Source organism: Bos javanicus, chromosome 10 (assembly GCF_032452875.1).
Source record: "Bos javanicus breed banteng chromosome 10, ARS-OSU_banteng_1.0, whole genome shotgun sequence".
Taxonomy (NCBI): domain Eukaryota; kingdom Metazoa; phylum Chordata; class Mammalia; order Artiodactyla; family Bovidae; genus Bos; species Bos javanicus.
In genome coordinates this window covers 13,415,184-13,441,909 of record NC_083877.1, presented here as the reverse complement: position 1 = coordinate 13,441,909, position 26,726 = coordinate 13,415,184, and the positions used below count along the sequence as shown (strand labels likewise).

Sequence of the window (26,726 nt, the reverse complement as noted above, 5' to 3'; positions counted from 1 at the left end):
CCAATCTTTTACCATTACGAAAATAATACTGCAGGACTTCCCTGTGAAACAGTGGTTGGGAGTCCACCTGCCAGTTCAGGGGACATGGGTTTGATCCCTGGTCTGGAAGAATCCCACATGCCTCGTAGCAACTAGGCCTGCGTGCTACAACTACTGAAGCCAGCACTCTAGGGCCCACGCTCCGCAACGAGAAGCCACGGCAATGAGATGCCTGCGCACCGCAACCAAGAGTAGCCCCACTCACCACGATTAGAAAAGCCCGCGTGCAGCAGTGAAGACCCAGCACAGACATAAATAAATTGCTTTTAAAAAGAATAATGCTGCCATGAATAGCTGCATATATTTGTTGCTTCACACATGTGCAAGTATATCTGTAGGATAAGTTCCTACAAGTAGAATTGCTGTGTTTGTAGTTTTGAAAGATAGGGCCAAACAATCTATGATAGAGATTGATCCAGTTTACAGTCCAACCTGTAACACTTGATCACAGAGTCAGGATTTGAACTCGAGGCCATCTGGCTCCAATGCCGGGCCTGTTCTGCGGCACCATGACCATCACTGCCGCCTTAGTTCTTGCTAATAAGTTAGGCCGCCTCCAAGCCGGGCCCTCCTGCTTAGTCAGCTGGAAGGCCTGCCTCCTCCTCTCGGAGAGCCCAGTCCTGCCTCACCTTCCCCATGAGCGAAGGTGAATTCTGCTTTGCCTAAAATCCTGTCTATTCATTGTTGGTTCTACCTTGTTTCCAAGCACTAGCTTGGAAGCATCAGTCTCCAAGTTAACAGCTCTCTCCTTGTTTCCTGGGGGCTACCCTTTCCCAGTCTGCCTGGTAGCCAGGTGGGACCACAGGACTGAGATCTGGCTTCACAGGTGTAAGCACTTGTGATGGGCCTGGCTTTCATCTGCCCTTAACAGGGAAGGGTACATCTTCTACCCTTCCCACCGCTGAGACATGATGAACAGTCAACTTCAGCTTCGAGATGGAGGCTGGGCCTTGAGAACGATGGAACCACAAACTAAAAGGAGCCTCAGGTGGCCTCTGCAAAGAGCCTGGCAGGGACACTGGAAACAGAAGCCCTAACAGCACTGCCTACCCTGCCCCAGCCAGCCAGTGAGTGGGAATACGGCAGGAAGTGAGACCCAGTGTCTTTGAGTTAAAAGTTTCTTGGGAGTTGACTTGGAGCTCAGCGACTGATATGTCATTCTCCTGGGTTCCTACAACTACACACACACAATCCAGCCCCTTACCCCGCAATCCCACCCCCACCACACACAGACACACGTGTGCTCACTCCTGGCAGCTCTCTGCTAGGAAAAAATGCAGCCTTTTCCCTTCCATCCATAATCATGCACTTTTCAGACAGGCTGCATTCCTCCTCCCTGAAGTCAGCAGCTTCTCGCTCTGGCCCATCACAGAGAACCTACGCATACTCAATGATCATTCTACTGGGTTAGTTCTCTACTATCTAGGCTGTAGGAAAAGCAGCAGAGAAATGGTCCTCCACAAGATAATCAGCACACACACAAAGTACGCATGTGTTAATACATATTTCCCCTTTATCTATAACCACGAATATTCACTATGGACTGCGCATTTAGCTGGGTCTTACAGGACCCACAAACAGGAAGCAGCAGCAGCCCCTGCTCTCGTGACAGGAGGCCAGTATTGGTGACATCACGTCATTCAGAGCTCAGATCTGTGCATCACCCGTCCATGACTCACAAGCTAAGATCCCCACCTGCCAAGGCCACCTGTCCAATCCCTCGGCAAGTTCGACTGTGTCTTAGGTTCCCAAAGCTATCTCATATGATCTCACAGGAAAGAAAAGCTAATAAACATCAGTTTTATACCCTCTCTTTTCTTTCCTACTGTAGCTTTACAGTAAGTTTTGAAAACAGGTAGTACAAATCTTCCAGCTTTGTCCTTTTTCAAAATTGCTTTTGCTTTTCTAGTTCTTTTTTTTTTTCTGTATAAATTTTAGAATCAACATCTTCATTTCTATGGAAAATGTCCTGCTGGATTGTAGTTTTCAGCCTATATGTCTGGCAACTAGTATTTCATGGTTTTTGGTGCTGTTGTAGAGAATGCTTTTTAAAAATTTACTTAAATTTCCAAATGTTATTGCTAGTATACAGTATTAGGATAATTTTTTTTTTGGTACAGTGATCCTATATCCTGTGATCTTACATATTAGTACTAGTAGCTTTTCTGTAGATTCGGTGGGAATTTTCTATATAGACAATCTTATCATATGTGAATATTGCTATTTTTCCCTTTCCAATCCATGGGCCAGTAGTAACATATCAATGTGAGAGTTGGACTATTAAGAAAGCTGAGTGCTGAAGAATTGATGCTTTTGAACTGTGGTATTGGAGAAGACTCTTGAGAGTCCCTTGGACTGCAAGGAGATCAAACCAGTCAATCCTAAAGGAAATCAGTCCTGAATATTCATTGGAAGGACTGATGCTGACACTGAAACTCCAATACTTTGGTCACCTGATGTGAAGAACTGACTCATTGGAAAAGACTCTGATGCTGAAGAAAGACTGAAGGCAGGAGGAGAAGGGGACGACAGAGGATGAGCTGGTTGGATGGCATCTCCGACACAATGGATGTGAGTTTGAGCAAGCTCTGGGAGTTGGTGATGGACAGGGAAGCCTGGCATGCTGCAGTCCATGGGGTTGCAAAGAGTCAGACACAACTGAGTGACTGAACTGAACTGAATACCTTCATTTGGCCTTACAAGAACCTAGGCAGAGAACTCAACCATCCCCACCTGGATTCTTGACCTACAGAACTGTGAGCTAATCCATGTGGATTCAGCTGCTAAATCTGTGATCATTTACTACACAGCCACGGAAAACTGATTCAGCCCTGGTCCACAACACACAGAGCCCACAAGGACCAGCCCCCAAGTGCCACACCATCCATGGAGCATACGAGGTTTACACTCCATGCAAGCCACAACCACCCAGTCCACTGTGGGTCCGTCCCATCCACAGGCGCCTCAAAGTGCCCTCAACACTCACTGTGGAAAGTGTTCTGAGAAGCCTGTTGGAGACAGAGGGTATTTCCTGCTGCCAGGCCCTCTCCCAGCTGGGTCAAAGGTGGCCACCTTCAGCCAAACACTCAAGCTCCCCCTCTTCAGGGCACCCCTGGGAAGTGACTGCCTCACCCCAAACTGCATTTCCCAGCTCTCCTTGCATCTAGTATGGCCCTATGGTTGGTTCTTGCCCGTGGAATGTGAACAGAAGTGGTGGGCCCCTTCCTGGCCACAGATGTTAAGAAGGTGTGTCCTCTCTTTCCCTATCCATCCACTGAATACAGGGGACAATAAGGCACTTAGAAGCTCCTGGAGCCACAGGCTAGGAGGAGGCTTGGTCACCATGGAGAAGAACCACGAGCCAGCCAGAACACCTGCATTTTACCATTATGAGAATGAAAGTGAAAGTGAAGTCGCTCAGTCGTGTCTGACTCTCTGGGACCCCATGGACTGTAGCCTACCAGGCTCCTCCCTCCATGGGATTCTCCAGGCAAGAGTACTGGAGTGGGTTGCCATTGCCTTCTCCAGGGGTTCTTCCCGACCCAGGGATTGAACCCTGGTCTCCCGCATTCCAGGCAGATGCTTTAACCTCTGAGCCACCATAGTCATTGTTATTGGGTTAATTCACTTAAGGCTTCCCTCTTAGCTCAGCTGGTAAAGAATCCACCTGCAGTGCAGGAGACCCCAGTTGGATTCTTGGGTCGGAAAGATCCACAGAAGAAGGGATAGGCTACCCACTCCTGTATTCTTGGGCTTCCCTTGTGACTCAGCTGGTAAAGATTCCACCTGCAGTGCCAGAGACCTGGGTTCAATACCTGGGTTGGGAAGATCCCCTGGAGAAGGGAAAAGCTGCCCACTCCAGTATTCTGGCCTGGAGAATTCCATGGACTGTATAGTCCATGGGGTCGCAAAGAGTCAGACACGACTGAGTGACTTTCACTTCACTTAATTCATTTAAATGGGGGGTGGGGTGTTGGGGGGTGTTCTGTGCTACATTAGTTAGTGTTGTTACCTTGATATACCAGCCCTTGTTCTCCTGGCCCCTCCCCTCAGGCCAACCACAGAGAGACACTGGGGGGACCTCAGGTCTGATGAATCCCCTGGAAAAGGTAAGCTTCCCTCCTCCCCTGACTGGGGAAAACCAGGGACCCCGTAGCTGTCCACATCTGCCCAGTGGCATCCTGCACATGCTCAGTTCTGGGCTGGGGCTGGGCTTGGCACAGTCTCTGATCCTTCCTTCCTCGCACCCCCACACCCAGCCATCTCCCATGTGCACCTGGGCAGATCTCAGACTATCTCACTCGGAAGCCAGCAACAGCCTCATACTTTCCCTCTCTGCAGCCTTCAGTGGCTCCCCATTGCCTTCCAAATAAAGCCCATGTTCCCACTCAGTCCAGGCCCCTCTTCCATCAGAGCCCCTGGGGGCTTCAGTGGTGCCCTATGCCTCACTGTTTCCCCACAGACCTCCCCACACAGGTGAAAGGTATAAATAAAACACCTATCACAAAGGCGCATTATTATCATCGATGATGATCGTGATCAGCTGAAGCAATCTTTTCTCCCTCCTCATCTAAGTCCTAGCTATCCTTCTAGACAACCTATTTCCCACCTCCTCTGGGGACCTCTGAGGGTTAACTTTATGTATAAATGTGATACGGCTAAAGGATGCCCAGATTGCTCATGAAATATTATTTCAGGGTGTTTCCAGAAGAGGTTAGCTTTGGAATTGGAGACTGAGTGGAGAATATGCCTCACCAATCCAGTGAGCATCATCTAACCCATTAAGGGGCAAAATAGGAAAACAAACAAACAACAACAGATGTGGGGAAAGGTGACTTTTCCCTCTATTTAAGCTGGGACATCCATCTCCGCCTGCCCTTGGACACAGATGCTCCTGGTTCTCAGGCTTCAGGGTTTGGACTGGAACGTCACTGCTGGATTTCCTGGGCCTCTGACTTGCAGGTGGCAGATTGTGGGACCTCTCAGCCTCCACAATTGCATCAGGCAAGAAGGAAATGGCAACCCAATCCAGTATTCTTGCCTGGAAAATCCCATGGACAGAGGAGCCTGCTAGGCTACAGTCCATGTGGTTACAAACAGTTGGACACAACTGAGCGACTTCACTTAATCCCTTGTAATAAATCTTTCTATGTATCTATCTGTATATTCTATTGGTTCTACTTCTCTGGAGAACCCTGACTAATATAGACCCTCCCAGATGCTCCCAGCAGACATGAGCCCCCCACCCCTTTCCTCTGACTTGGGTCACACAATTCACCAACACTGCTCATTACCAGGTGTCACAGCTTGGGTTCTTGGAGAAGACTCTAAGATGGAGTTTGAGGTGTTTATTAAGGAGGGCTCTGGGATCAACACCTGTGGAAGGGAGAGGAAGAAACAAGAGTGGGTAGAGGAGAAGTTGAGCTGTGGTGCAGGGCCAACGCCATGGGCCTCTGGAGCATATGTGCCCTTGAGGGGTGTCCTGAGTAGGGCTGAGGTAGGCCCTTCATATTGCTGCCTCAGTAAGTCAGGCGATGCGGGAAGGAGTATAACCTTAGTGAAGCATCTCTTGACAGCTGGAGCCATCCCAGAAGACCTGACAGAGTTCCCAACAGCTGGGGCAACGAGTCCTTCAGAAGGAGGATCTGGTGCTGCAGTGCCCTGACCCCACGATTTGACTCATGGCTCTCACCTCCCCCACCTGCTCCAAGCACAGTCCCTGGAGAGAAGGAAACATAGAGACTGAGCCAACCCTGTATCCTTTGCTTCCCTTCTCCCACCCTCAACAACCTCCAAGTGCCGCCTTCAGCACAGACCCCAGGGCTAGCTGAGTTCAGAGGCTGTCTATAAACTGGGGAGGCTGGGGGTCAGGGTTCCCTGCATGGCCTCCTAATGCCGGCCCTCAGGGAGCAGATACTGCTTCCAGGACGGGTTCTATAGAGTTGTGGGTATGTGTGTGTGTTGTCACACTGAAGGGGTGTGGGGCACTATTAGTGGGGCAGGGGCATGGTCCTGCAACAGCAAATTGTCCCAGGTCCCCAGTCGGTTGAAAACCTGTCTCTAAATCTCCTAGTTGAGAACCTAACTCTGTTTTACATATAAACACACAGTGTTGTACAGCTTTGAAAAGCCCACACTGAGTTTTCTAGGAATACACAACTACTATATAAATCAAGGGAACATGCATACTTTGTGTAGTTTGGAGTTTTATCAAGAAATATTCCTCTTTCAGGAAATCATGTCAGGTATTTGACTCACCAGAACAACACCCCTCTATCCACCAGTATTTCCCCTGTCACGTTCTTAATGCTACTGTTTATAGCGAAAGCCAGGGGTAATTAAACATGCCAAGGTCTTCCTAGTGTAGTGATGCTTCAACATTACAGATTGAAATACATTTTATTTTATTCTCAATAGCTTTTAATTTCTCCCTTATTTTACAATTAGAGCAGTATATATATATATATATATTTTTTTTTTTTTTAATTATGTGTCTGGATTGGTTGTAATATCTGTGAATGTCTTTTCAGGATGATAAAAGGGGTGTCCACAGTATTTTATTTCAGAAGGAGGGTGATGGGTCTGACAAGTTAAGAACCTCAAACCTGGGTGGGTGCCCTCCTCTTGGGCCTGACCTATCTCCCAAACTCACCGCATCACCAACCACCACCACCAGCATGGAGAGGTGGGCCTCGAGCCCCGTGGCGGGAGGTTGCCCTCTGCAGGCTGTCAGCCTTTCTTTGAGGAAAGCTGGGCCGAAAGAAGCCCTGGATTTGATGATTCGGTCTGGGACAGAGGATTCGTATCTTGCCATGTCTGTTTCCAAAACACCCTCCAGATTCACCACCTTTGATTCTGAGCCCTCTTACCATACTAAGGACCTGGGTGGAGGTGCAGGAGGGGATGGGGGCGGGGTGAGGTGGAGCTGGCCCCATCCCCCTTCATGGGAACTTAATGGATGTTGGAGCCCAGCAGTAGGCCTCTCCCAACCTGGCCTCCTTGATGGGGGACAATGTCCAGGTTTCATTTTCACTCCTCAAGGCCATTTCAAGGCCATTATCTCTTGCAAGTCCTCCCTGGATACTTTGGCCAGTGATGCTGGGCCCAGGCTAGGCAGGCATCTCCCCAGGCAGAGGCAGAGAGGTCAGCCCCCCACCTAACTGAGCTGACAGCATCAGTGTGTGTGTCTAGGGGGGTTCTGAGTATATCTGAAGAACCAGGAAGGTGCCCCACTGGAGTGGGGCTACCAGGAAAACACAGAGTACCCAGTTCATTTCTATTTCAGATAAACAGCAAATAATATTTTAGAATAAATATGTCCTATGCAATCCTTGGAACTTACTTACACTAAAAAAGTATAAGTTGCTTGTATGAAATTGAAATATACCTGGGTGTTCTGAGTTTTTATCTGCTAATTCTGGTAACCCTCCTTAGAACACAAGTCCATGTGTCTGTGTGTGACAAAACATTGTTAGCACAACTGAGTATGGGGACACTGAGTGTGTGTCCAGGGCCTGTGCTCAAACCCTAAAGTCACCAGGAGAAGGCACATTTGGGAAATGATACTGCAGTGAAGGCCAGGCCTTAGGCGTATGCCTGTCTGTGAAAGGGGACGGGTCAGTGGATCCAGCCCCAGATCCTGGGCCTGTAACCCAGAGATTTTCAGCCCTAGTGGGGCTCCAGGGTCCTCTAGGGTTCAGATTCCCAGAGCTACCCCTCTGCGCACGCACACACACACCCACCCCCAGAGGCTGGCTCCTTCAGCTGAGGCTGGAACCTGGCTCCTGTTTCTCACGCATCCTCCACGATTGAAGGGTGGTGCCAGTTTTGTCATCATAGCCAGTTAAGGCCTGGATCTGGGCCTGGAGGAGCGGGAAACGGGCAGGGGACTTCCTCAAAGGTGAGTGGTGGGCTCAAACCCCAGTGGTTATACTGGCTGGGGCCCGGCTTACCTGCTGAAGTTGGTAGTCCAGCCTCCTGGACAAAAGTCATGCTCCGCCCTCCCGGGGGTCTCCTGCCTCCCTGTGGAGAGGAAGATGCTAGTATGAATGACTCTGTTCTGATGAAGAAACTGAGGTCACAAGACAGGGCCAGGATGGGAATCCAGCATACCTGAGTCAAGCTGATGGAAGGACCAGGCTCCAGCCTGATGCCCACCAGTTCCAGCCTGGGTCCTCCTCATTCCCTTTCCCCCTGCCCCTCAGGCTGACCGGGTCTGATGTCAAGCAACCTGCTGTGCTGTCCCCTCTCAGCCCTTGAGTTCCAAATCCCTGACCACCCCTCTTGTCCCCCTCCCCTCTGTGCTGGGTAATGTTCTGCATACTGGCCGTCCCTGCTCTGACCTGACGGTACCATGTCAGGATTACTGTCCACGGCTCCTACTTCAGCTGAGGGCTTTAAGGGTCCAGACCCAGCACCCTTCACTGCTGGGTCCCTTGGCACAGTGTTCTGAGAGGGTTTGAGGAATGAATGGGGAGAACCAGTCTCATCAAATGGCCACCAGAACGGACTTCTCCAACAGTCCTCAGGTGCCTAAATATTATGAAGCACAGGAGCTGCGCACACCACCTTCCAAGAACTTAGGACTGCCAGCTGTAGGATGCAAATGCCTTCTGGTTAGAAACAAGCGGAGACAATCACGTATCAGTAAGCGCCTACACAGGCACACAGAACAAGGCATTGTGCTGCGCAAACAACTGTGTAGACAACCTCGAACTCCCATTTATCCAGTGACCTCACTGGTAGTCATTCGAAAGTCCTCAACGTTCAATAGAATGGATATTTGAATATCTTAGGATCACATAGAATTCAGAGGCCTTAGGGTTAAGTCAAAAATTCTATTTATATAGGAAGTACCTACAGACAAACTTTCAAATTGTGAACTTTCAAAGATGTGAGCTACCCAGACATCACTGGATCTCTTTTTTCTAGACGGTAGATAGAGTAGGATCCAGCAAGAAATAAGAACCTGTGCCTTCAACATCAGGCATGAGTGAGATCGCAGCTCGCCCTCTGTCTCCTGTTGCTGACGATCCTTCAGCTCTACTGTCTCCCACCTCCTCTCCCGTCTCCAGTCAGTAACTCTTCTTGCCCGTTCATTTGATGCCAGCCCCTGTAGGCCAGCTCTAGTACTGTACTTCTGTACATTTCAAATTACTATACTGTCAGATGAAAAATATTTTCTTTACTCTTTTGTTTGTTTTTTATGTATTATGTGTGTCAAAAGGGCCTTCCCAGGTGGTGCTAATGGTAAAGAATCCATCTCCTGCCAATGCAGGAGATGCAAGAGACTTAGGTTCGATTCCTGGGTAGGGAAAATCCCCCAGGGAAGAAAATGGCAACCCACTCCAGTTTCTTGCCTGAAAAATCCCAGGGACAGAGGAGCCTGGCGGGCTTCAGTCCATGAAGTCACAGAGAGTTGGACGCGACTGAGCACACATATTATAAACCTATAACAGTGCGGTACTGTACAGCTGATTGTGTTGGTTGGGTACCTAGGCTAACTTTGTTGGACTTACGAACAAATTAGACTTATGAATGTGCTCTTGGAATGGAACTTGTTCATATGCGGGGACTTACTGTATAATGTCATTAGTTTCCTACTGCTGCTCTAGCAAATTATCACAAACTTAGTGGCTGAAAATTACACTGATTTATTATCTTGCAGTCCTGGGTAACAGAATTCCCCAGTGGGTCTCACAGGGCTAAAATCAAGGTGTCGCAGAGCTGCGTTTCTGCTGAAGGCTCTAGCAGAGAATCTGCTTCCATACCTCCTCCAGCTTCTAGACACCACTCTCATTTCTTGGCTCATGGCTCCCTGCCAGCCAGCAATCACATCACTCCAACCTCTGCTTCTGTTACCCTCAACTCTATCTCTGACTTTCCTGCCTCCCTCTTTCTCTTATGAGGATCTGTGATTATACTGGAGCCACCTGGATAATGCAGACTAATCTGCCATCTCAAGATCCTTAACTCAATCATGTCTGTGAAGTCCCTTTTGTCACGTAAGTTACGTATTCACAGATTCTGGAGATTAGGATATGGACATCTTTGGCAGGGGGTGGTATTATTGTGCCCACCACACCCAGTTTAAGAGTCAAAATGCAATCAGGCTATCAGCCTGAGAGGGGTACTGCACCAGAAGAACTAGGAGGTATGTGAGAAATTTGGCACCAGGGATACGGGCTACATGACCACGACACTGATATTTTTGTAGTAAGAAGTAATCTGGGGACTTCCCTGGTGGTCCAGTGGCTAAGACTCCATGCTCCCAATGCAGGAGGCCAGGTTCACTTCCTGGTCAGGGAAGTAGATCCCACATCCTGCAACTAAGATTTCACATGCTAAAACTGAATATCCCACAAGCCACAACTAAAAATCCTGCCTGCTGCAATAAAGATCTGGCATAGCCAAATAAAAAATTTTTTTAAAAAAGAAGTAATTTTTACACGTTTGATATTTATAATGCTTGTAATCTATTAGATAATTTGATCTTCTAGAATGACAGCCTTTTAACAAATAATTGAAAGTGTAAAATTGAGTAATTTAAACTGAGGGTTTTAGGTTGAACTCTTATCAAGTTTATATACAAAACTAGAACCCGTAAGAGAACTTCAAATTCACCATAATTTTGAAAGTGAAAGTGTTGGTTGCTCAGTCGTGTCCAACTCTTTGTGACCCCATGGAATGTAGCCCGCCAGGGTCCTCTGTCCATGGGATTCTCCAGGCAAGAATACTGAAGTGGGTTGCCATTCCCTTCTCCAGGGGATCTTCACTACCCAGGGATTGAACCTGGGTCTCCTGCATTGCAGGCAGATTCTTTACCATCTGAGCCACCAGGGAAGCCATTTTTACTGTTATTTAATTTAAATGTTTTATGAGTTTAACTTAATTGGTTCTAAGGATTACCTAGTAGGAAGGAAGCTCTTCTTGGTTAAGTTAGGAACAGAGTACTAAAATAGGAAGTCTCATTTTTAGACAAAGTTTAAAATATTTTAAGATATTTTAGTTTATAGACTGGACCAAACGTTATTCCAAGACCTCTCAAAGGAGATTGTTAAAATTTGCTGCATATAAAGAGAAAAACAAGGTTTGCAAGCTGGACTTAAAGTCTAGAAGCAAACCCCTAGTTTCACTCACCCCTTGGCCCAGAGAGGAGAGGTGTTGTGCTGGGGCAGCCACCACAGCCTGAGGAAAGACTAGAGTGAGATCCCAGTGAGCTGCAGAGACCAAGTCTCATCAGAAGGTGCTGGATGGATGCCTCTGGCTGCGATTTTTAAAGTCATATTGGTACTGTTGTTTTGAACTTTTTTTTTGTCAGAAAAATCAAATAAGTATATATTTTAGATATAATTTTTTCAGTATAAAAAGGGTACAGTTTTAGGATCAAAAAATTAAGTAGAAAAACTATCATGTCAGAATTGAATTAGAGAGGACAGATTTGGATGACTCAGACCCACCTTGCTGATAAAGACAACTTAAAAAAAACTGGCCATAATATTTTAAATAATCTTAAAAGCATCAAAAAGCTAACCATATATGAAGAAATTGCCCAGCTAGAGAGCCCAGAGTTGGGAGGCCCTCCTGCCATGGTAGAGTTCTCTGATCAGGGAAGAAGCTGAGAAGCTATACGTGATCTCTGAGATCCTTGAGGTGGGAGTCAGGGAACAGAACTTAGGGCAGAGAACTGGGACTGGGAAATTAAAACACTTCGATTTAAGAGTGAGGGTAGAGGGGCTTCCCTGGTGGCTCAGTGGTAAAGAATCTGCCTGCCAATGCAGGAGACACGGGTCAATCTCTGATCAGAAAGATCCCACATGCCGCAGAACAACTAAGCCCATACGCCACAGCGATTGAGCCTGTGCTCTAGAGCCCGGGAGCCACAACCACTGAGCCCACGCACCACAACTCCTGAGGCCGTGTGCCCTCGAGCCCGTGCTCCACACCAGAGAAGCCACCACAATGAGAAGCCCAAGCACCGCAACTAAAGAGTAGCCCCTGCTCGCCGAAGCTGGAGAAAAGCCCACACAGAAACAAAGACCCAGCTCAGCCAAAACTAAAAGTAAAAAAAAAATTTTTTTTAAACCAATATGAAAGATTAGTTGATTCAAAATTTGATAAACAGTAACTATTAAAAAAAAAAAGGAGTAATGGTGGAAATACCCTGGCTGTCCGTCCAGTGGGCTAAAGGTCCAGGTTCAATCCCTGGTTGGAGAATTCAGATTCAACAAGCCACACAGCATGGTCAAAAAGAAGAAGAAGAAGAAAAGTGTAAGGGTGAACCAGAAACAAATTGGTCTTCACAGGCTGGCTTTGATATCTGGGTAAGCCATGAGGTCTTCAGCCTTGAAACTGGACTAAGGTGATCATGGGATGCCCTAGACACGGCAGAAGCTAACTAAAATCCTAATTGAAGGACGATGACATCATTTTAGGCCTCAGGTAAATTTTTTTTTTTTGGCCCTATATAGAGGCTTGTGGGATTTTAGTACCCTGAATAGGGATTGAACCTGGGCCCTTGGCAATGAGAATGCAGAGTCCTAACCAATGGACCGCCAGGCAATTCCCTCAAGTAACTTCTAAAGGTTACCTTTCAAACATCAATCCTACTATCGAAGAAAACTAGGCAGGAAAGGTGAGAAGACAACACAACCAATGACCAAATGAAACAGTAGATACTGAGACACGGTGACTGCAGCCATGAAACTAAGAGACGCTTGCTCCTTGGAAGGAAAGTTATGACCAACCTAGACAGCATATTAAAAAGCAGAGACATTACTTTGTCAACAAAGGTCCATCTAGTCAAGGCTATGGTTTTTCCAGTGGTCATGTATGGATGTGAGAGTTGGATCATAAAGAAGGCTGAGTGCTGAAGAGCTGATATTTTCAAACTCTGGTGCTGGAGAACACTCTTGAGAGTCCCTTGGACAGCAATGAGATCAACCCAGTCCATCCTAAAGGAAATCAGTCCTGAATATTCATTGGAAGGACTGATGCTGAAGCTCCAATATTTTGGCCACCTGATGCGAAGAACTGACTCATTGGAAAATACCCTGATGCTGGGAAAGATTGAAGGCAGGAGGAGAAGGGGACGACAGAAGATGAGATGGTTGGATGGCATCACTGACTCAATGGACATGAGTTTGAGTCAACTTCGGGAGACAGTGAAGGACAGGGAAGGACTGCATTCCATGGGATTGCAAAGCCTGAACTTAGCACCGGAACAACAACAACAACACAACATGATCAGATCACACTATCAAACAAAAGTGCTTGCTGTTTTTCATCAATGGAATCATGCAGTGCGTACGTGTATGTTCATAGGAGAAGGGCTAGAAGAGGGCTGCACGTTGGCCTCCTGCTTGTCACACCCCCTCCATTCACAACTCACACCCTAGGTGACCCTAGGAAGTCCTGATTACACTTGCCTTCCTCTCTTTAAACCTTTGTTCCTGCGGTTCCCTCCTTCGGGGATCCCACACCCAAAGATGGATGCTTGCTGTGCCCTTTCCTACAGGAAGGCTTCCCTACTCCCTCCAGCTAGAATACAGCCTTTTCTCCTTTTTCATCTTCCTCTCTTAGAACCCTTCTTATCCCCCTGCCTCGTGTTTTGGGTGGTTGTGTTCCTGCCTTTCTCCTCCTTGGGGGCTGGGCCTGAGGTGGCTGCTGTTTTCACCCTACATATCCTCTGCTCAGTACTGAGCACTTTGGAGGACGACCACTGAGGGACAGGGGACAGGCTTGCTAAGGCTCTTGAGCACGTTTGTCAAGGTCCTGCCTTTGTCACCTTGACCTGGGTTCTGAGGTAAGGAAACCCGTAGGTCCTTCACTTCTGCCCAAGCTCTCGCATGTGGCCCCAGGAAGACACATTCCACTAGTGATTGCACATTCAGTGTGCTTGCACACATCTAGGAGTGTGTATTGCTCAGCGGCTGGGGAAAGCAGGCATATTTAGCCCCATTTGACAGGTGGGAGACTGAGGCTTAAGGAGGTGAGTAAGATAGCCCAATGCTTAACAAGCCTGGGTGTGCCTAGAAATCACCTGGGAACTTTTATTTATTTCTTTGTTTTAAAATATTTATTTAGCTGTGCCAGGTCTCAGTTGCAGCTCTTGGGACCTTTAGTTGCAGACTATGCAATCCAGTTCCCTGACCAGGGATTGAATCCAGAGCCCCTGCATTGGGAGTGCAGAATCTTAGCCATTGAACCTTTATGGAAGACCTGAGATTTTTTAAAAAATTAAGTCTGAATCTCTCTGAGTAGAGCCCAGGTGATTCTAAGATATAACCAAGTTTGAGAACCATCAGACAAGTTCATGGCCCATAACTGGTTGGAAGTAGAACCAACACAAAAATTCTACATCTTAAGGGAATACTCCTTCTTTCTTCCCAAGAACTGGGGTGGTTCTTGGACCATAGGCTCTTTGGGGTCTCACAAGCTGCAAGGAAGTGCGGGGCATGTGGGCTCCACAGACAGGCTTGGCTTCCATAAGGCCAACATGCTCCCTCCATGTCCTCCCCTGACTCCAGAACTCGGGTCCAGACAGCCAAAGCCCAGGGGACAGTGGGTGACTCAGACACTTCCTGTTTTCTTGGCTACAATGACAAGGGGGTGGAAGCAGCCCGGGCTGGGGTTCATGGCCTAAGACTGGGGTCTTGGAGAGAGGAGGAGGTGGGAGTGAGCGTCCCTTTCCCTGAGATGTGGAAGGGCTGAGCTGAGCAGAGCCACATGGGGTGAAGAGGAGGCAGTTCATTAGGTGGCCAGATTAGCAAAGGGAGGGAGGGTTGGGGCCGGCTTTCCTTAAAATGTGAAGATTTTATGAGTCCTCGGAGGTTGAAAGAGAGCCCTGTGGTTCTGTCTGAATGATTGGTTCAGGCAAGCTGGGAGACTGAATAGGTCAGGAGATGTCCACACACGGAGGCCAAGGACCCGGGTTGTCCTGGCCCTGCCCTGCCATGAATTACTGTGTGACCCCCAGCACAGCCCTAGGCCATTCCAAGCCCCTGCTTCCTCTTCTATGAAATGCAGAGGGGCTGAACTCTGAGAAATACTGAGATTCTAAGAAAAACCCTAAACTCTCTCAGCTATCGGAACACTGTATATTCTCCAGGGCACTTGTTATTTGCATAATTTTGATTTCAAGTCAGACAATAACCCTGTGAAGTAGGTGGGGAAAGTATTATGATTACCTGGTAGCTATAGATGATCAAGGAGACCAAGGAATATGTGGCCAAGGGTGTATGGGAATGGGGACCTGAATGCTCCTGGTGGCCCAACTGGATCACTCGCTTCCTTAGAGGACAGCAATTTGGGGGTCCCTGGTGGCTCAAACGGTAAAGAATCTGCCTCAGTGCAGGATACCTGTGTTCAGTCTCTGCATCAGGAAGATCCCCTGGAGAAGGGAATGGCTACCCACTCCAGTATTCTTGCCTAGAGAATTTCATAGACCGAGGAGTCTGGTGGGCTATAATCCATGGGGTTGCAAAGAGTCAGACATGACTGAGCAACTAACACACATGAAAAACTGGACATATTTGAATCATGGCTTCAATCATCTCCCTGCTGGGATCACTCTTAGAAAGTGACCTTAAATTCAGAAAAAGTTGATTGGTTAGGAAGATATTCACTAAACTGGATTTTATATTAATGAGAAGTTAAACATAGCCCAGACATCCAGCAATAGAAAACTGGAGACTGTAAAAAGTGCATTATTAGCTACCTTTGTCTGAGTAGCAAGTTACCCTCAAACTCTGTGGCTTAACTAATGAGAATTTGTAATCTCAGTTTCTGTGGTTCAGGAATCCAGGAACTTGGCTAGATGCCTCTGGGTCAGGGTCTCTCAGAGGGCTGCGATCTAGGAGTGGACTGGGGCTGCAGTCATCCCAAAACTTGACTGCGAGAGCATCCACTTCCAAGTTCACTCACCTGGCTGTTCACAATCTCAGTTCTTTGCTGGCTCATCAGTTTCTCATCTTGTGGGCTCCTCCATGGCATAGCTCACATGGCTGCTGGCTTTCCTGAGGGCAAGTGAGTGACCTGGAAGGCAATCAGTCCTCCTGTGACTTGACCCTGGGAGTGACCTCTCCTCACTTCTGCCGTATTCTGTTACTTAGAAGTGGGTCACTAGGTCTAGACCAGGTTCAAGGGGAAAAGATTACACAAGCATCCTGAGAATACCCAGGAACTATAGGGAAAGGAAGAATTCTCCTGACCCTCTTAGGGTCCCTGAATGAGTCGGAAAATTAAACTGACAATAACAGGAGAAAAGCATGCCCGTAGAGTTAGACTTTTATGTGACATGAGCCTGTACAAGGAAATGAATACCTGAAAAAAAAGCCCTGAGTGCTTTTATGTTGGGTTTCATGAAGAGTGGGCAGTTGTATAGGGATGCTGAAACCGTTTACCTCAGATTGGGAGTGGGACTGGGACTTGAACTCATGTGCTGGGACCCAAACCCAGCCAAAACTCTGCTTAGGACTTGAACCCATACGGTTAGGACTCAAACCCAGCTGAAACCCTGCTTGGGATGCAAACCCATGTGACTGGGACTTAAACACAGCCAAAACCCAGACAACAGAGGATGAGATGGTTGGATGGCATCACTAACTCAATAGATATGAGTTTGAGTAAACTCTGGGAGTTGGTGATGGACAGGGAAGCCTGGCATGTTGCAGTCCATGGAGTTGCAAAGAATTGGATGCGACTGAGTGACTGAACTGAACTGAACTCCCCAAAATTGTTTGAATAATCCTCCCACTCATTAGCATATGAAATTACCCAGCTTACAAAAACTAACTACACCATACTTCGTGGCCTCAATTGCCCTCTACGATGGCCCACAGTCTATCTGGGCAGAGTGCTTCTCGCTGAATCTGAATAAATCCACTTCTTACCTATCATTTTGTCTCTCACTGAATTCTTTCTGCAATCAGACATCAAGAACCTGAGCTTCTGTAGGTCCTGAAACCAGGTACCATTAGTACCTGGTTCAGTTCAGTTCAGTTGCTCAGTCATGTCTGACTCTTTGCGACCCCATGAATCGCAGCATGCCAGGCCTCCCTGTCCATCACCAACTCCTGGAGTTCACCCCAAGTCACGTGCATCGAATCAGTGATGCCATCCAGCCATCTCATCCTCTGTTGTCCCCTTCTCTTCCTGCCCCCAATCCCTCCCAGCATCAGTACCTGGTTAGTTAGTTTAGTCGCTCAGTCGTGTCCAACTCTTTGCGACCCCATGAATTGCAGCACACCAGGCCTCCCTGTCCATCACCAACTCTCGGAGTTCGCTCACGTCCATCGAGTCAGTGATGCCATCCAGCCATCTCATCCTCTGTCATCCCTTTCTCCTCCTGCCCCCAATCCCTCCCAGCATCAGAGTCTTTTCCAGTGAGTCAACTATTCGCATGAGATGGCCAAAGTACTGGAGTTTCAGCTTTAGCATCATTCCTTCCAAAGAAATCCCAGGGCTGATCTCCTGGTTAGTTAGTGTTAATTCCTCAGTTGCGTCCAACTCTTTGCGACACCATGGAGTAGCTGCTTGCTCCTTGGAAGGAAAGCTATGACCAACCTAGAGAGCATATTAAAAAGCAGAGACATTACTTTGCCTACAAAGATTTGTCTAGTCAAAGCTATGGTTTTTCCAGTAGTCATGTATGGATGTGAGAGTTGGACTATAAAGAAAGCTGAGCACCGAAGAATTGATGCTTTTGAACTGTGGTGTTGGAGAAGATTCTTGAGAGTCCCTTGGACTGCAAGGAGGTCAAACTAGTCCATCCTAAAGGAAATCAGTCCTGAATATTCATTGGAAGGACTGATGCTGATGCTGAAACTCCAATAGTTTGGCCACCTGATGCAAAAAACTGACTTATTTGAAGAGACCCTGATGCTGGGAAAGATTGAAGGCAGGAGAAGGGGACAACAGAGGATGAGATGGTTGGATGGCATTACTGATTCTATGGACATGAGTTTGAGTAAGCTCTGGGAGTTGGGAAGCTCTGGGACAGGGAAGCCTGGTGTGCTGCAGTCCATGGGGTCACAAAGAGTCAAACGCAACTGAGCGACTGAACTGAACCAAAACTTAACTGATTTTCTGGTCTGGGGGCTGAGGGGGTGGGTAGAAAGGAGTCCAGGCCTCACATCTGTCCTTGAGCCAGTCTGAGCAGTAAGAGTTGGCTTAAAACTCAACATTCAGAAATCTAAGATCGAGGCATCTGGTCCCATCACTTCACAGCAAATAGATGGGAAACAATAGAAACAGTGAGAGACTATTTTTGGGGGCTCCAACCATGGTGACTGCAGCCATGAATTAAAAGACACTTGCTCCTTGGAAGATGATCAACCTAGACAGGATATTAAAAAGCAGAGATACTACTTTGCCTACAAAGATCTGTCTAGTCAAAGCTATGGTTTTTCCAGTAGTCATGTATGGATGTGAGAGTTGTACTATAAAGAAAGCTGAGCGCCAAAGAATGATGCTTTTGAACTGTAGTGTTGGAGAAGACTCTTGAGAGTCCCTTGGACTGCAAAGAGATCCAACCAGTCCATCCTAAAGGAAATCAGTCCTGAATATTCGTTGGAAGGCTGATGTTGAAGCTGAAACTCCAATTACTTTGGCCACGTGATGCGAAGAACTGACTCATTTGAAAAGACCCTGATGCTGGAAGGAGGAGAAGGCGATGACAGAGGATGAGATGGTTGGATGGTATCACCAATTCGATGGACATGAGTTTGAATAAGCTCTGGGAGTTGGTGATGGACAGGGAAGCCTGGCGTGCTGCAGTCCATGAGGTAGCAAACAGTCGGACTTAACAGAGCGACTGAACTGAACTGAACTGAGCAGTAAGATGTTATAAATTCTCCCACCGGGGTAGCCTCATGGGTGTGTTTCAGGCCAATCCGAAACACTTCTAATCTTACTGCATATTCCTGGGTTTATCGAAGCCCTAGGCTTTGGGGTTGGGGGTGATTCTGAGAGCAGCAATGTTTTGGGGAGGATTTGGTATATAGGGGGTGGTAAGGATTGGGGAGACAGAATTAGTGTCCCAAAGAAAAAAGGGAAGGCTGTTGACACAGTGGAAAAACACCTGAAAGTTGGAGTCTTAGACCCTGGTCATGCCGGTCATTTGAGTATGACTCTTTCAAGCCTCAGTTTTCTCATCTATAGAATGGGATGCAAGTGAGTAATGTAGCCCTTCCTCATTTAATAGGAGTGAGATAGATTATGCACAGAAATGTATTTTTGTAAACTGTAAAGTTGTGGATCAGTGATGGTTTCTTCAGGAACTAACTAGAGCAAATACACCCACCCCTCTTGCCACTGAGCTCCCAACAGGAGTTAAGTCCTTCCCCAACCATGAGCAAAATGCAGGGTTGGGTCCCCACATACTGAGCCACAGTTTCATCTCATCTCTGACTGGTTGTGTTAGGTAAATGTTGGTGTTGAGTATACTTCAGTTAAAAAGAATGAGGTTATCTCTAAAGAAAGACAACTTGGCAACATCTATTGAAAGCACAATTGACTCAACAATTCCATGTTTAGGAATAGATATACACATACAGTGGAGAAGGCGATGGCACCCCACTCCAGTGCTCTTGCCTGGAAAATCCCATGGATGGAGGAGCCTGGTGGGCCGCAGTCCATGGGGTCGCGAAGAGTCGGACACGACTGAAGCGACTTAGCAGCAGCAGCAGCACACACACGTGGGTATGAAATTACATGAACAGAAATATTCTTTGCAGCATTCTTTGTGAGAGCAAAGCATCGGAAAGAAAAAAAGTGTCCCTCCACAGGGGACTGGTAAGATCAATCATGGACCATCCATACAATGGAGTGCTGGGAAGGCATTAAAATGAATGAGGCAGTGCTGGGTGCACTGATCCAGAAAGGTCTCCAACATACATTATAAAATTAAAAAAAAAAAAGTTGCCAAACACTTACCAGTTTAGCTCCACTAATGTAGAACATCAAACAAAGCAACTTGCATATCCCCAATTTGCATGAAAAGAGGGAGGAAATGCAGGGAGGGACAGTGGCCAGTTGTCAGAAGTGGCCACCTAGGAGAGGGATGGTGGGAGAAAGGGACAAGGAAAAGGACTTTACCCTTTTTTACTCCATATATTTCAGAGATGGTTGCCATTTCTTTGAAATGTGAATATATTCATGTATTTTCTGTATGATTTTGTAAACTTAAAAACACATATATATTTAAATAAATATATATTTATATAATATACAGATTACATATGTTTCTATGTTTATAGGACTTCCCTGGTGGCTCAGATAGTAAAGAATCTGCCTGCAATGCAGGAAACCCAGGTTCGATTTCTGGGCTGGGAAGATCCTCTGGAGAAGGGAATGGCAACTCACTCCAGTATTCTTGCCTGAAGAATTCCGTGAGCCTAGGAGCCTGGTGGGCAACAGTCCCTGGGGTCACAAAAAGTCAGACACAACTCAGCTACTAACACACATATATGTTTACATGGGGTTCCCAAGTGGCGCTAGTGGTAAAGAATCTGCCTGTCAATGTAGGAGACAAAAGACAGGGCTTGGATCCCTGGGTTGGGAAGATCCCCTGGAGGAGGCATGGCAACCCACTCCAATATTCTTGTCTGGAAAATCCCATGGACAGAGGAGCCTGGTGGGCTACAATCCGTGGGGTCGAAAAGAGTTGGGGGTCAAAAAGAGTCACTGAAGTGACTTAGCATGCACGGATATATTTTTATATAAGCCTTAGAATCTTTCACTATCTTTGACAGTTTGGATCCCTGGCTGTTTCAGAAAGCTTCTGCTCCCATCTCTGGTATCCGTGGGTACTTCCTCCTGAGGAGGGAGACACCACCATGGTTCAGCGAGACCGCCTATGGAGAAGGACCCAGGCTCCCCTCTTCCAAGACGGCGCCTTATCCCAGGCGATATGCTCTGTGTAGTGCCAAGGCCTGTCAGACCGGGACCCCAGCCCCTGCCTCAGGTCTGCTCCCTGCCCTTGGAAAACTCTCGAGCTTATTCTCACACCTTCTGTGTGAGGATGAGGGAAAACAAAGCAGCCAAGAAAACCTTCATTCCTTAAATAGTAGTCAATGCTAGATAAAAACAGCAAAGACTCGAGGCTAGTAAAGAGGCAGACTCTAATCATTCTCCTAAACAGAGATGAAATGAGGTCCGCCTGTTTTGTTTTGTTGGGCGGGGAGGGGGAGGTTTTTTTTTTTTTTAATTTCCTTTTTTGGCCACACCGCAAGGCATGCTAGTTTTCCCCACCAGGGATGGAACTGTGCCCCCTGCATTGGAGGCAGGGAGTCTTAACCACTGGACCACTGGGAAGTTCCTGTCTTGCATGGTCTGGAAGACAGACCCAAAGAATGTTCTGAGGAAAGAAAAACTGAAGAGGTTTCTCCCACACTTTCACTGAGACTTCCCCCACCCTCTCCATCCCATATTCTCACCCATGCTGCCTTCCATGATCTGGAAGCTGAAGGCTTGTCTGGGGGTCTTCAGCAGCCGGTCAGGGGCTCCCCACATGTGAAGATGAGGGAGAAAATGCAAGGCGGGACCTGGGAAATCAACGGCAGAGGAGCCCAGAGCAAAGAGCTCCGGTGGGAAAGCACTGGTTGGCTGGGCAGCCTGGTTCCGGATGCATCACCATCATGGGTGCTTGTTCACAGGTGCCAGCTTCCAGCCATCCAAGACCGCTATTCAGACTGCTATCCCCTCCCCAACTTCTGCCCTGCAGGGTTCCTGGGCGGCAAGGCCATTGGTGAGGGGGCTCCTTTGGTTTGGAATGGATGGTTTCACTGCCAATGCCAGTGTCTGGACAAGAAAAGAATTCTTCCTGTGTGTGTGTGTGTGTGTGTGTGTGTGTATGTGTGTGTGTGTGTGCGCGCGCGCACATGCATACTCTACACACAGTTTCATACTCTGTGGATAGAGTGTCAATTCATTCCAGATTTACTGGAACAGCCTCAATTCCACATATTTGGCCACCACAGACCGTTGCAATATCTTGAAAATTCCACTATGATTATTTATGCAGAAATCCTTCAGTCTCGTTCCAAAAAAAGGATTTGAGAACCAGCTTGTAGAGTTGTATATACCTCAGCAGGATTTAAAAATAACAGACAAGGAAATCGGGAGAAGGGAGAACAAGATGACACAGAAACGCATAACTCATGTCCTGTGTACATGCTGGAGTCAGGCCACAAACGTATCTCAGAATTTCCAAGCAGCCAGAAGTAAGAGGGAAAGAAGATGACATGGATTCCTGCTTCTGAGACCCATGGGAATTTCCCCCAAAGTCCTCAAAAAGATGCAGTGTGACTCAGAGTTAGAAAGAAACAAATTCTCGTTCCGTATCTTAACAGCGGTTTGGTTACACGTGACTGCATTTGTCAAAACTCACAGAATAATGCATTTAAGATTTGTGCATTTCACTGCAAATTTTACCTCAAAAAGAAAAGAACCATAACGTGGTTAATGATATGCCTGCTGCAGGGTTTAAGGATGAAGTGACCTGATGCGCTCAGCTTACTTTTGAAATGCATCCGAAAGGTAAGTTGAATTGCTGGGTGGAGAGAGGGAAAGGGAGATGGACGTGCGATAAAGCAAGGACAATCTCAGCAGCGGGCACAGGGTCTAGGCAATAGAATTCTTTCCACTTTTCTGTGTGTTTGCACATTTTTATTAATAAAAGGTAGGGAGGGGCTCAGAGAAATGAAGTGGGCCTTAGAAGTGACCATCAACACTCAGAATATAAAAGACCCTGGATTTTGTTAGCCAGAGTTAGCAGCAGCCTCAGAATCCCCTGACCCCTTAGACAACTTGCCCTCAGGCGGTGACTGGGGTTCTGGGGTGCAAAGTTTTGGCTTCAACAGACAGAAAGGCCTGACTCCTGCAGAGCCCACAACCCGGAGGGATTTTGGCATCTCCCAGACAAAGCTCTCAGATCATGGAAAGCCCTTGTCAGACCATCAGGGAGCATCTCCCCTCTGAGGCTCTGTGCCTCACCAAAGGGCCCTTGTGAGTGGTCAAGGTGGACTTCAGCCTTCATGATATGATGGCATCGATGACAGATGTGGTTTGGTGATTTTGTTTTTATTTCATTTTATTTCATTTTGTGCCACACCACAAGGCTTGTGTGATCTCAGTTCCAGGACAGGGGATTGAACCTGGGCCACGGCAGTGAAAGAGCCAAATCCTAAACACTAGTGTGTGTTAGTTGCTCAGTTGTGTCTGACTCTTCGTGGTGCATGGACTGCAGCCTGCCAGGCCCCTCTGTCCATGGGATTCTCCAGACAAGAATACTGGAGTGGGTTGCCATTCGCTTCTCCAGGGGAATCTTCCCAACCCAGGGATCGAACCCCGGCCTCTTGCACTGCAGGCAGATTCTTTACATCTGAGCCAGCAGGGAGCTCCCATGGAGATGGTTTTTTGAGGCTTTTACCTACACCTATCATTTCATTTAATGCTTAAAGACTTTATGAAGCAGGTACTATTGTCATCCCCATTTGTATATGAAAAATGGCTCTGAGAAATTCAGTAACCTGTATGGAACACTCAGCTGGCAGATGCTGAGCAGGGATTCAAAGATATATTTGACTGTAGTGTCTCTGATCCTAACCAATACCCTCTTCTGCTCTATAGGCCACTCTTCCTCCAGCAGTTTGTCACAGAGGGCTTGTGTGCTCCTTCCTCAGAAGAAAGCTCAGGAGAAAGTCTGACTTGGGCGCAGAAAACCAAGCACCTCATTCCTGTCCCTGTACTTCCCAGATCAACTCCCCACCCCATGATGGACTTCCTTCTCCAACGCTCCCTGCAGACAGATAAACACACATATACACATAGACAGACCACACCAACCAATCCCCTGATGGGCTCAACCAAGCCCATTCTCATCCCTGCAAATTGCCCCTCCACCTCAGCCCAGTTCCTGCAGAGACAAGACAACCTGAAAACAGCCTGTCACCCCTTTAATGAACTCCAGAGCTGAAGAAGACTCGAGACAGCTGGTAGCCAGATAGAGGGTGGATGGGACCTAGAGACCCCTTTCTTCCCCAGAGAGAGAAGGATTGACTCCTAGGGCCAGGAAAGAGAATGACTGGGCCCTGGTTGTCATCAGGGTGCACCCTTAAATAGTAGCTCTTGTTCTAAGTAGGGAGCCTCAGTCATTGTTAGCGGATCCCACAGCCACTTCCTGGTGGCATGGAGGAATCTGTTTTCCTAAATCCCCGGTGTCCTTCCCACACCTGCCCTTTGATTCCCTCTGAAGGATCCTGAGGTATAGAGAGGGTTGAGCTGAGCCTCTTCCATCCCCACACCCACTTTGACCCTGTGCCTGAGACCCATCAGTGCTCCCTAGCATGGAAGACCAGACATTTTGCTTCTACCACATCCCTTCCTGAAAGACATGGAGCTTAGATCCTAGCCTGGGCCCTATGGAGGCTCTTGGCAGAGGGCACCCCACCTCTGCAACCCCTTGCAGGGAGGAAGGAAGGGGAAGCTACAGAGGCCCACCCATCCACCAACACACCTCACCTTCAGCCAGGCCTGGCCTTCAGGGCCTTCAGAATACTCCCCACCCCACCTCTACCCCCCCACACACGCCTGAGGAAGGGGTTCTATCATAGTTGCTCCAAGCCTCTGGCAGGGCCCGAGCAGCCCCAGATGGGATGGGGTTGGGGGCAGAAAGGGCGGTGGTGGTCACCCAGCCCTGAGGCCCAAGTCCTTCCAGCTTGAAGCCTGTGGGGAGAATGGAGGTCAGACAGTGGAGACTGGGTCTGCAGACACACCCCAAGCAGCCACGGCCGTGCCAGGATGGCCAGCCCCTCCCCCAACACAAACATGAGGCCCCTGGCTCTCAGAGAAGGGGGAGCATTTTTCAGAGATGACATCAGGTCTTAAAGTTTTATGTTTCCTGCCAACCTCAGCCTGGAGAGCAGGGTCCCCGGGGCCCACAGGCCTGGAGAGGCAGGCAGTGGCATCAGTGCACACAGCGTACCCCCTATTTCAGACCCTCACAGATCCTCACATGGCCGTGGGGATGAGGTCCAACGACCTGCTTGCCTGAGGACACAGTTCTGCCTGGTCAGTGCAGGACAGATGTGAGGGGAGAGAAGGTACCAGGCTACCAGGTCCCCAAACACCCCTCAGAGCCTTTGCTCATACTGTTACCTCTGTCAGTCCCACACCCTCCCTGCTCCACACCATCCAGCAAGTGCCTCCACATCCTTCAAGTATCTTGTCCAGTGTCCCTTCCGGTGAAGCTAGCCCCACCTCCCTGAGCCTCTACAGTTCTGTCCATCCTTCCACTAGAGCCCTGACCACTAGTACAGCTTTCCTTCTCCATCTTGCCCCCTTTCCCACAAGACCCTGAATCCCCGGGGGGGCTCAGACAAAGTCCCATTTCACTCTGGCAGAAAGAAATTAATCAACCACAAAGGCGTAGGAACTTCCCAGTTATGGAGCCACAGGGGGGATTAGCTGAAGGCACGGAGGCTAGTGGTTCAGTGATATGCAGGGAGTTGGGGCGAGGGAGTGGGTAGTGAGAGCAAAAGATGGGAACACCTAGTGAAGGAAACATGGGGCAGGGCTTGGCAGCCTGGGTTGGGAGCAGGAGGTGCTGGGACCCCAGGGAGGCGGGTAACTTTTTGGTTTTTTTTTTTTGTTTAATAGCTATTTATTTGGCTGTGTTCCTTGGAAGGAAAGTTATGACCAACCTAGACAGCATATTAAAAAGCAGAGACATTACTTTGCCAACAAAGGTCCGTCTAGTCAAGGCTATGGTTTTTCCTGTGGTCATGTATGGATTTGAGAGTTGGACTATAAAGAAAGCTGAGGGCAGAAGAATTGATGATTTTAAACTGTGGTGTTGGAGAAGACTCTTGAGAGTCCCTTGGACTGCAAGGAGATCCAACCAGTTCATTCTAAAGGAGATCAATCCTGGGTGTTCATTGGAGGGACTGATGTTGAAGCTGAAACTCCAATACTTTGGCCACCTGATGCGGAGAGCTGACTCATTTGAAAAACCCTGATGCTGGGAAAGATTGAGGGCAGGAAGAGAAGGGGATGACAGAGGATGAGATGGTTCTCTGGCATCACCAACACAATGGATATGGGTTTGGGTGGACTCCGGGAGTTGGTGATGGACAGGGAGACCTGGTGTGTTGCGGTTCATGGGGTCGCAAAGAGTCGGACACGACTGAGTGACTGAACTGAACTGAATTTGGCTGTGTTGGGTTGTGGCATGCAACTCTTAGTTGTGATATGTAGGATATAGTTCCCTGACCAAGAACTGAAGCTGGGCCCCCTATATTGGGGTCATAGAGTCTTAGCCAATGGATCACCAGGGAAGTCTCACCTTTTTTTTTTTTTTTGGTATTTTTTATTTTTTTGCCCACCCCAAGAGGCTTACAGGATCTTAGTTCCCCGACCAGGGATCAACCCATGGCAGTGAAAGTCTCTAACCACGGGACCGCCAGAGAATTTCTCGGAAGTCGTGACTGAATGAGTGAGTGAGTAAAGGAATGAATGAGGGATCCAAAGAGAGGAAGAATAAGTGGGATAACCAAACTTACCTTCTACAGTGAACTCTGTCTGGCTGGGGAGGGGTGGAGACAGAGACAGATGCTCTCACATGATGCTCCCTACCCAGCCACCTGGAGTTTCACAGGTTAAGGTGGGCTGGAGGTGATGCATCAGGT

The 26,726-nt window shown here is 47.9% G+C and overlaps 1 protein-coding gene across 6 annotated transcripts in view; it reads right to left on the bottom strand.

Annotated features, from left to right (window-relative positions):
- Positions 1–21,804, bottom strand: part of LOC133255665 (uncharacterized) — a 63,759-nt gene extending 41,955 nt beyond the window's left edge. For 4 of the 6 annotated variants that reach the window (XR_009738999.1, XM_061430155.1, XM_061430154.1 and 1 more), the window contains exons 1-4: positions 21,477–21,564; positions 15,964–16,074; positions 7,992–8,061; positions 5,334–5,415 (exon numbers count right to left, since the gene is read on the bottom strand). Coding sequence is in view for 5 of the 6 variants with exons in the window: in XM_061430155.1 (XP_061286139.1) it covers positions 5,334–5,415; positions 7,992–8,061; positions 15,964–16,032 (221 nt within the window). In the remaining variant the exon portion in view is untranslated. Of the gene's footprint in view, positions 1–5,333; positions 5,416–7,991; positions 8,062–15,963; positions 16,075–21,476 lie in introns of all 6 variants that reach the window. The other 2 variants (XM_061430158.1, XM_061430157.1) reach the window with 2 other exon arrangements.
- Between the last annotated feature and the right edge of the window lie 4,922 nt (positions 21,805–26,726).